The sequence below is a fragment of the Genypterus blacodes genome, unplaced genomic scaffold (assembly GCF_046128005.1).
Source record: "Genypterus blacodes isolate CSIRO-AG114 ecotype Tasmania unplaced genomic scaffold, CSIRO-AGI_Gbla_v1 ptg000152l_1, whole genome shotgun sequence".
Lineage (NCBI taxonomy): Eukaryota > Metazoa > Chordata > Actinopteri > Ophidiiformes > Ophidiidae > Genypterus > Genypterus blacodes.
Window position 1 is genome coordinate 170,001 of NW_027466954.1, and position 10,000 is coordinate 180,000.

The 10,000-nt window shown below is 48.6% G+C and overlaps 1 protein-coding gene across 1 annotated transcript in view; it reads right to left on the reverse strand.

The window, feature by feature from the left end:
- Nucleotides 1–3,672: 3,672 nt before the first annotated feature.
- ahr1b (aryl hydrocarbon receptor 1b) overlaps nt 3,673–10,000 on the reverse strand; it is an 11,080-nt gene continuing 4,752 nt past the window's right edge. The window contains exons 6-11 of the mRNA XM_076165893.1: nt 9,665–9,801; nt 8,367–8,572; nt 8,145–8,254; nt 7,180–7,321; nt 5,707–7,090; nt 3,673–4,157 (exon numbers count right to left, since the gene is read on the reverse strand). Coding sequence (XP_076022008.1) covers nt 3,999–4,157; nt 5,707–7,090; nt 7,180–7,321; nt 8,145–8,254; nt 8,367–8,572; nt 9,665–9,801 — 2,138 coding nt within the window. The 3' untranslated portion in view covers nt 3,673–3,998. The remainder of the gene's footprint in view (nt 4,158–5,706; nt 7,091–7,179; nt 7,322–8,144; nt 8,255–8,366; nt 8,573–9,664; nt 9,802–10,000) is intronic.

The following is a 10,000-nucleotide window of genomic DNA, read 5'->3' on the forward strand; positions in this document are numbered from 1 at the left end:
GCACGCACGCACGCACGCACGCACGCACTCATGTACAAACACACACACACATACACACACTCCATCTAAGGCAAAAACCTCCTTGGCTGGAGCGCACATCCCTTTGGATCAGGCTAATTCCTGCAGCGCTGCGGGGAGGCAGATCTCAAATGTGGGTTATCTGCAGGTCCCTTCCTCCCCTAAAAGCCTCCCCTGCCTGTTCACACCGGCCATTAGCTCTCTGTTTAAAGCTTTATGATGTTTCTGTGTCAGATCCACTCCACTGAGACGCACAGGAGAGGAAATCCGGTGGTCTCTCCTCCGATGGGGTCAAAATAAAGCCTGGGACTCCGATCCGAGGCTGATTGGACACTTTGACACATTCCGATGTCTCAATGTGGAATTAATGTCTGATTTCTTTCCGACTTCACGTATTCACGCTTTATTGCCTGTGAAACACTTTGCTGCGGCGATTTAAAAGTGCAACTACAAATACAGTCCATCTCCATTATTTATGCTTGGCTGTTTGTCGGAGTTTGTTTTAGCAGCGTGCAAGGAGGAGAGAAGAGGAAGTGCAGGGTGGATCTTGTGTTTGTCGAGCCGGAGGTAATGGGCACTGACAGCCCGACGGGTGTGTGCTGGAGTGTGTGTGTGTGTGTGTGTGTGTGTGTGTGTGTGTGTGTGAAGTAAGTGGATGGAGAGGTCACCGTCTACTTCAGGATCAACATTTCCAGGTTCCACCCTGTATACAGATGAATATTTAACATGTTTTCAATAACAATCAATCATGAATAGATGTGAATCATAAAGATTTAAAGATCTTACAGTGTGATTTGTCTCTGCTTCGGTCTACTTTCTTACCTTTAGTGGTATTTTGTTACCTTTCCTCCTCTCCCACAGCCGTTCCATTAGACGTTTAGTCAAATTGATACATTTTCCATCCTGCAGAGTTTAAAATAAGAGGCCGGTTTGAGCCGTGAGTGTCGTCCGGTCTGGAAATCAGGTCAACGTCTCTCCACCTGCAAGCGCTGCAAACTGCCTCTGTATCTGCCATTAGGGACGCAGCTCGAGTGGGGAAGGTGTGCTTTAATATTTCATATATTTTCCATGCAGTCTTATAGGCGACACGTATCCAGAGCGACAGACTGATTATAGAGAGAGGGAGAGAGGGAGAACGAGAGAGAGAGAGAGAGACTTCATGAAGACGAACATGAAGACGAGTCAAGATTTCTCACGTTTGTCTATAATAAACAATGACTGTGACTCAAGTAGAGGGGCACTGGTAGGAATGCATACTACCACCAAGGCCCAACAGTGCTCCAAGTCGTGATTCTCTCGTCTCTCGATGATGGCGAGACGGGGGTACCTGAACGCATCGTGGGAGAAACCACTGAGGGGAGTAGAAGCAGAGAGCGAAGCAGAGAGCGTCTGAAGCTCTGACCGTCCTGTCAGATCACACTGAATAATCAAACATGAGCTAATGGATTTTCACTGTTATTAACACACACACACACACACACTCAAACACACACACTCTCAATCGTCTCCTTTGTGGCATGTGGCTTAGTGAATTATATCAATAACCAATACAACAGCAACACATTGGCCCCTCCCCCTCCCCCTCCCCCCTCAGGGCGAGGGTCTGGAGATCTCCCAGCGGCTGAGAATGCGACGTTCGACCGCGGGAACTTAAAGTGGGACACACAACATCTTGCTTGGATGATTGATCACGTCACAAGCAGGCAGCGTTAAGCGGCTGAAGACTGCGGGAGAAGAAAAACTCTCATAAATGATTCGGGTGAAGCCATTAAAGATGCACGGATGCTTCCAGGCACACAGCAGGGAGAGTTCTGCTTCAGACGGACAAATACAATGATTTACATTACAATCAGGAAAAGATCTGTCAATCAAATTAAAAATCACATTTGTTTAGTCTGTGATCATTTCTTTCTTTGTGTCTGGGAACAGCTTGTTTTAGTCTCTGGTAGATTGTGTTTGTTTGCCTTCCACCCTGTGAGAGACTTCACACATCCACTGGTGCAAAAAGCATCAGGACGGAGGGGTGGAAATGGATGGATGAGGTGTGTGTGTGTGTGTTTGTGTTGGGGAGATAAATGCATCCTCAAGAGGAGGCCGGTGGCGTGTGTCACTTCAGTGGAAAAACTCTACAGTCCCATGATGCTCCACACACACACACACACACACACACACACACACACACACACACACACACACACACACAGACAGAGCAACTACACCAAATGTTTTGCTGTGATTGCACTAAATCCTTTATTTGCCAGATCTCAGAGCAGATATCAACAGACGAACCGAAACCAGACTGCATCTTTAAAAATGAGTTTACATACAAACACAACCTTCAGTGACGGATTATTAAGTAACAAAATCACGCCTGTGTGCATAAAAAAAGTTAAATCCACTTTCACTGCGTCAAACTGTGACAAAAAGAAACTGACGACACAAAGGACAGATTACACAGCAAACGTCCGCGTTAGAGGACAGCAGGCCGTCTGACATGTCCATCAGATGTGATCCTGTAAATGTCTGGTACATCTGATGTCAGTCTGTCCAGGTTTACTGTTATGGCACCGCACACGTTTGAGCTCAGGTGACAAACCGTCCTCAAACACCACATAACAACAAAACTACACAACGCTTAGAGACGACAATCACACAATACAAAGTCCAAAATGCTTAGAGTCCATAGGTGCTTGTGACACAGAAATGTTGAAAAACACAAGTATCATATTTACACGTGTTACAGCGCCATGGAAACAAAAGTAGAGTTAATAAAGCTTGGGGATCTCGGTTACTTTTTTTTTAAACAATCGCTTTTATAAGAAAAGTTGCAAAGAAAATGCAGAAAAGGAAAAAGAATATGCGTTTGTTCACACATTCAACAACTGAAAGCTGCAGACCAGGTGCTGCTCCCTCTGCTCTCCTTTGGTTAAGTCAGAGCTAAATGCTAAATGCTAAATGCTAAATGCTAAATGCTCTCCTGCTGGTGACGCGACCCTTTTTTTTGTTTAAACTTTATATATATTGGACATTAGTGCCCCCTTGAGGCTGTCCCATCTGCCCACCATATGTTTACGACAGTCACAGAAAGGTGTGTATAGATATAAAATGAACTGACTTTGAATTCAAGTGTTCGTCTAAAAAGAAAATCAAGGTAGAAATGTGTTTAAAAAATACAATATTAAGCTGAAATTAAGTTAAAAATCAATCAAAAATAAGATATAAAAGGAAGAATAACATGCACTTTCTCTTCGTCCTTCTGTCATGATCCATCAGTAATCTATCAGACGAGCTCAGTATCCGGCCGGCTGAGACGAGGCAGAAACGCATCGTCTCCCAAGAGGAAACACAAATGCTTCCAACAAGACATCATCTCTGATTGTGCCTGTAAGTGCACAACAATGTAAAGAGTTAGACTTAGACTAAGACCAAGTCTAGACCTCACATAGGCTCACATGCAGCAATGCAGTGGTTGAGGGAGCAGATTTGACAGAACATTAAAAGTGTTTACATCTCATCTGAATATCAAAGATGAGATTGAAATGCTGCTTTGTTGACACGTAATGTACCAAGACAAACATCTAGCAGCTCTACAGGATCATCTACCTACGTGCTGAACATGTGACACCCACCATGACGCGTCTCAATGTGGTGATCACCTTCGTCTCCGCTGCACCGGGCGCAGCTGCTGAAACATCTGGAGCCCGATGACGGTGCCATGCCAAGGTGACGGACTCAAGAATAGATGAGGAGATGAAGAATGGAGCAGAAACACATACGAGAGCAGGAACACTGCATGTTTGTTTCCCCGCTCCTGTCCTTTTCTCCTCTTTTGTTTGTTGCTTCATCACCCACTTTCTTTTCTGAAAACAATTTTCAGATTCTTCCTTCCTCAGAGTCTTTTCTTTTGATCTTCCCGTCTCTTTCTGTTTTTAGCTCCTCTCCTTTCATTCACATATTTCTGATCCCGGGCCGTCCGCCCCTTAGATGAAGAATCCGGACTTGGGAGGGTCCTGCAGGGCCGGGAGTGTGTCTGGGTGCGAGACGGGGACGTTTCCTGTCCCTGTCCCTGTTCCACCGGGCATCAGGCAGCTCCTGATGTAAGCTGTGTTGGCGGCACTGAGGAGGCGTCCGGTCGCCAACTGCAAAACAAAAGACGACGCTTACACTCAGAAGTCTAAAGTCATTTTACTACAGGCAAAGAATCAAAAATGTACAACTAGACAAAAAGTCACATTGTGGCTTTTCTATGCCTTATTTGTTTCCCCTCAGCTTCTTTCACAGGGACCTGAGATGGAAGTGATGTCACTCCATAGTCTCAACATGTTACTACACTACATCTATTTGACCTTTACTAGTCTAAATGATGTTTAAATTCCTCCATGGCTTCCGACGAAAATAATCCAAGAAACCGTGAATAGTTTGTAAGGATGATGCACTGGGTATGGACATAAAGACAGTCGCTGGGATGGCGTTTGGTAAATATGACGGTGGAATTGTAGGTCAGCGCCGCTCTCATGCTCCACTGAACATCATGCCACTATTTTCCTTTCAGTGCAACTCAATGACCCTGAAGAATAACAGTGGAGCCTGAATGAGGCAGGATGAATGGATGCCTGCCGGGGTGGGACACCGCCGTCCCGACTTCATTCTATTCATTAATGTGCTCTGCTTCACTCTTCTGGCTCTTCTGTCTGCCCCCCCCCCCCCTCCCTTCACGCTCCCCCCCTCCTGCCCCTTTGCTCATATTCCACTGTATCTGCTTTGTCTCCTGTGATTCAGTCTCTTACCTCAGCCGAGCGTCTCATACTTATAATACTCACATTCACTGCTTTCTACAGTAGTTTTGGTACAACACAACATTTTTAATACTATAACGACTTATTAAAGAGACCGACCCCACTGAAATACCAACAAACCTTTGATTCCACAATGTTCGGTTCAATAGTAATTTACAAAAGTTTACTGTTGTTATTATAGCGCCACCATCAGGTCAATTGATGTAGCAAAATTTTCATTGAATCCATCAATAACCTTCTAAGAAATCCTGCTAAGAGACAAACAAACAGACAGGACAGGAAACAGAACCTCCCTGTAGACCTTCCTTCCCTATGCAGACTGCTCTAGATTGAAGTCGATTCTCAGACCGAGCGGCTGAGCTCTTGTCTTATTTACACGGCATGTCTGGTCTCATCATGAGAGATTACCCTGTGCCAGCCTGGGGGCCCTGAGTGCCATTTCCCTGATAGTGAAAGACGACAGTGCTGTGTGTAGATACCACAGCACTCAGTTTGTTGATGCTCTCTGGTAATTGAGGACAACACACACTTCGGGCCTCGTTCCAGGGACCGCAATCTGAAACTGCCTCCCAGCCTGAACCGCTTTAAAGAGAGTTGGCAGCTTCGGCCCCTTTGAGACAAGGAGAAGAGGAAAGAACGGAGTGGTGCCAGACAATTGGCCTTAGCGGGATTCATGTTCAGGGACGTTAAAGGAAGTGGAGCATTACTGACATGACACAAGTCCTACTACTACTACTACTACTACTGAAATGAGTGTTGTGTTTTTGTTTGTTTGTTTTTGGAACATTCATCAAAAACCGAGACTGAATATGAAACTGCACTACAGCGCCACTCAGTGGACAGTCTGGGCTATGGCATTTATTTCAGGGCACCTGGAAGTCCCCCTTTTTACCTTGCTGTGAGTGGCGTCTTGTGTTGTGCTGGCGTTGAACACGCTGTAGGCCTCTAAGGACGGCAGGATGTGCTGAGACTGGGTCAGAGCCAGAACTGGATCCAGTTCCGGCACTGAGCCCTGTGTGGGAGGCAGATTCTGATTCTGCTCGTACGGTTGTGTCGAGGTCAACAAACGCTGGTAGCAAATGTCGGCGCCGTTCACTGCTGTGCTTCCTCCGTTCAGCCTGCTAGGTATACTGTAGTCTACCTCCATGTTTTGTTGAAAGGTGGCGAGTCCGTTCGGGATGTAAGCTCCGTTTGTTGTCAGGTTCAGCTGGTCCTGGTAGCTAGGGAAGAGAAGCTTCAGGTCACCCTCACTGCCCATCTGTTTGAGTGGCAGATGCAGTTGAGGCTGGAGCGAGAGCTGGTCCTGCTGCCAGTGCTGACTCGACCCCAGAAGGGGGTTAAGCTGTCTATGCTCCCCGTTGACTTGTGAGGACTTGAGTACGGTTTGTGAGTGGTAATGAGTGTGAGTGTTGGAGTGATAATGGTTTTCCATCATTCCCATCAAGTGACCACCATTGGGAGTCCCGGTAAGGACGTTGTTGGCAGCTGATCCTAGTTGTGAGAGAGGCAACATCTGCCTGATGTCAGGATGAGTCTGAGGTACAGCAGATGCAAGAGAGCTATGTAGTTGGTGGGTTAGGCTTTTGGACGAGTCTGGAGGTCCAAATCCAACTCTGTCCTCTGGTTCCCTCACGTCTGCGCCGCTCTCCAGCGAGTTGTGGATGTAGGAGAGGATTTCATTGTTGGTGAGGAGGTCGCTGAGCGTGGGGATGTGGTTGGGCTCCAGCTCCACCTGGATCATCCTTTCGTCCAGCAGCAGGAGCTCCAGGTCTTCAGCATTCAGGCCCAGGTTCTCCAGGGCACTGAAGAGCTCGCTGTTGGAGCACGTTTCATCCTCCTCCAAGCTAAGGGAGTCTAGAGTGGCCAGCAGGGGGTCAAAGCTGGATGTTGTGCGCTTGCAGCTCACCATCTCTCTGTTAGTTGTGTCACGCCAGCTGTCACCGCCTATCAAGCCGTCAAAACCACCGCTCGGGCCTTGTTGCTCGCCGAAGAGGCTGCTGTGGTAGGACATCTTGGGCTCTGAGTCTGGATGGCACACATACACTGACTCATCCTGGCTCATCAGTGCCCCCAGCAGGGACTTTGGGTCCAGGTCCTCTGTGCCACTCTTGTCCAGTTTTCCCTTCTTGGCTTTGCTGCCTTTGGCTTTGCCTGGGCCAGAGTCGGGGAAGCCGTGCATGGGGTAGCTGGTCTGGTAGAGAAGCGCCTCGCCAGTGGCGAAAGTAAACGGAAGGTCCATGGATCGCTTCCTCAGGTGCTCCCCTCCTTCCTCTTCCCTGCAGATACATGGGACAGAGTGTATTTGCCTTCACATGGAAAAGTACAAAGCAACCTTGCTGCAATTCTTTAACCAAATCTCACTTACGCCAGAGGCCTCTGGGTGGCGATGATGTAGTCGGGCCTGCTGTTCTTGTAGACCAGCCTGGCGTTGGCCTGGACCCACTTCCAGCGGTTGTCCTTGGTGAGGAGCCTGAAAACGGTCAGGCCGCTCTCTCCCGTCTTCATCACTAAATTCACATCAGGGGAGACATTCAAAGGTCTGTGTGACTGTTACTTACATGCTGTGTTTGTGTGTGTGTGTGTGTGTGTGTCATTCGCTCTGCATCACTTCAGTCAGGCGTGCCGCTGCCATGGAGGACGCACGCTGATGTTCACTATGGCTGCCTGCACATGCTGCGTGTTAGTACTCCTGTTTGCACACATATATGTCACACACACATACACACACACACACACACACACCATTCCAACCACCCCCACTTCTCCATAGGTCACTGTTGTGTCTGCTGTGTAGAAAAGAGACTGAACAATAAACAACAATCAAAGCTTGCAATGTTTAAATGTTTATAGGTTTTATAAGATCAAATCTTCAATCAACATGTTAGTAAATTCTGCACTTGTGGTTTGTTTTGTTTCTGTATGTGTGTACGTATGTTTATATTCCAATGTTGTATGCATGAACACGTGCATGCATGCATATGTGCATGTAGGCCTCTCGCGGCAGCAATGCGGGTGTTGGGTGGGTGCCATGGTTACGACTAACCAGGTCATCCAGTACACAAGCTAAGTAGGACACTTGTCTCTCAGTCAGATTCCCCTCGTTAACAAAACACACACACACACACAAGCACACACACAGTGAACGTGTCATTGTTTGCACTGATTCGCTTTTGCACTTCATTTGTTACCATTGTGCGTTTTCACTCAGTTTGTATCCAAGTTTTCTCAGGCTTTTTCATTGAACTCTAATTTGTATTTGTTCACGTGTGCCTTGCTCATCTGCGCCGGGGCAGTTGTTTGGCGATGGTGAAGGGAGAAGCCTTGACTTACTTCGGACGTGGTTTTCGGCGCAGTGCAGCATGTCAGCGGCGTGGATGAACTGGTACCCTGAGCCTCTGACCCTCAGCTCGGCCTCCGTGTAGCCCAGCACCATTTTCCCCCTGAGCATCACAAAGAGAAATAGACATGTCAGCATAAATGAAGAACCTAATCAACTGAGACGCACGTCGCCCCCCTGTTTCACTCTTTAACCGCGGCGTAGACGTCTCGTACTTTGCGTCGCAGGCCATGGGGGTGAAGTCCAGCTTGTGTTTGGTTCTGAAGATCATGTTCCGGGTCCGGATTTCCAGAATGGCCGGAAGCTGGAGGGGCGTGGCGATGGCGAACATGGCGAGCTGGGGCGACGCGTTGCCCTCGCCTTGGCACTGCGGCTGGCTCTGCCCGTGGAGGAACTTGAGTCGCCCCTGGAGATTCATCGCCTGGAAAGAGCAGCAAGGGGAGGGGAGAAGGGTTTTGTTATTTAAACATTATAATAAATATAAATCCTCAGGGTCAAGTCACCTGATGATTCATAACTGAGTCAGATTTGGAGGACTGCTCGGCCTTGGCAGAGGTATGGAGGGAGAGGTGCCTCTAAAGCCTTCTGCTGCTGTCCTCTCTTTACCCCATGGCACCGCCCCCCCCCCACACACACACACACCCCACCCAGCCTGTGAGCTCTGGCGAGTTGACCTCAGCAGGTTTAAGGGCCTGCAGCCGTGATGTCAGGAGTCCGGCCCTGAATAGCAGAACGGATTAGTGGCCAACAAAGCCCGAGCGAGCGGCAGACAGAAGCAGAAACCTGGCTTACTGCTCACGCAAACACGGACGCCGGCCCCCAAAGCCGCCCCCCGAAACCACCGCCCCACCCCCATCCCTGAGCAGCTCCGCACCCCCACCTCCTCCAACCTCTGACCTCCCAGAGAGGTTGCGATGGATTCCTTCAGTCGCCCAGTTTGTGACTCAGCATGTATTAGTGGGATTTGAACCCGCTCCTCCTGCCTCTGAGCTGCCGGTGACCCAGCGCGTCATTCTGCGCCTCCATCTGCAGCTAATTGTCTTAAGTGGAAGTCGGAGGAAGCCACCGACTCTGACTAAGCAAGTTTCCCCCTGAGCAGCGGGAGGATTAAGGCCCCTTTTCCCCACGACCTCGAGGCTCTCTTAAGGCGGATTACCGGCTGGGACGGTGGCTTCTGATCCCCGGGGGACTCGGAGGTGGCACGCCATACTGCCCGCAGTGCCCACGGGCCAGAACAGCACACGGGGTTTAGTTTATTGGTTAGCAGCGACTTTACAGTGTCATCCCTGCTTTAATGTGATTAAAGGAGACCGAGGAGAGCAAGGAGAGCAAGGAGAGCAGGGAGTTCACCAACAAGTCCACTGAGTCATGATTGATGATGAAGCACTTGAATAATTACGCAATTGCAATATTATGAGAAGAAGAAGAACAATCATTTGTGACATTATAGTTTGTTTTGTGCAGTTGTTGTGTGTTAGATTTGTGTTGTTGTAATTGCGTGTTGTCGTCTCACCAGGAAGCCGGATGAATTGTCCAGGAGGCATCGGAAGCGGCAGACGAAGCCGCGCTCCAGGAAGGAGGAGTTCTCTGGAGGAAGCTGGTCGGGGTCGTAGCTGGTCGGGTGCGAGGTGCTCGGCGGCGAATCGCCACCTGAGGAACGACATCACGCCAGCGTCACGGCAACAAGAACACAAGATACACAAGCGCTCTGGATCCTTATGATGAAGATGATGATGGTTCATAAAGGCTATTTCACAATTTCTATCCATTTATGTGAACTTGACCTCCAGTTCACCATAATGCAAGCATGACCCATTTTCCCTCTGTGATCAATACCTTTGAGTGTGTG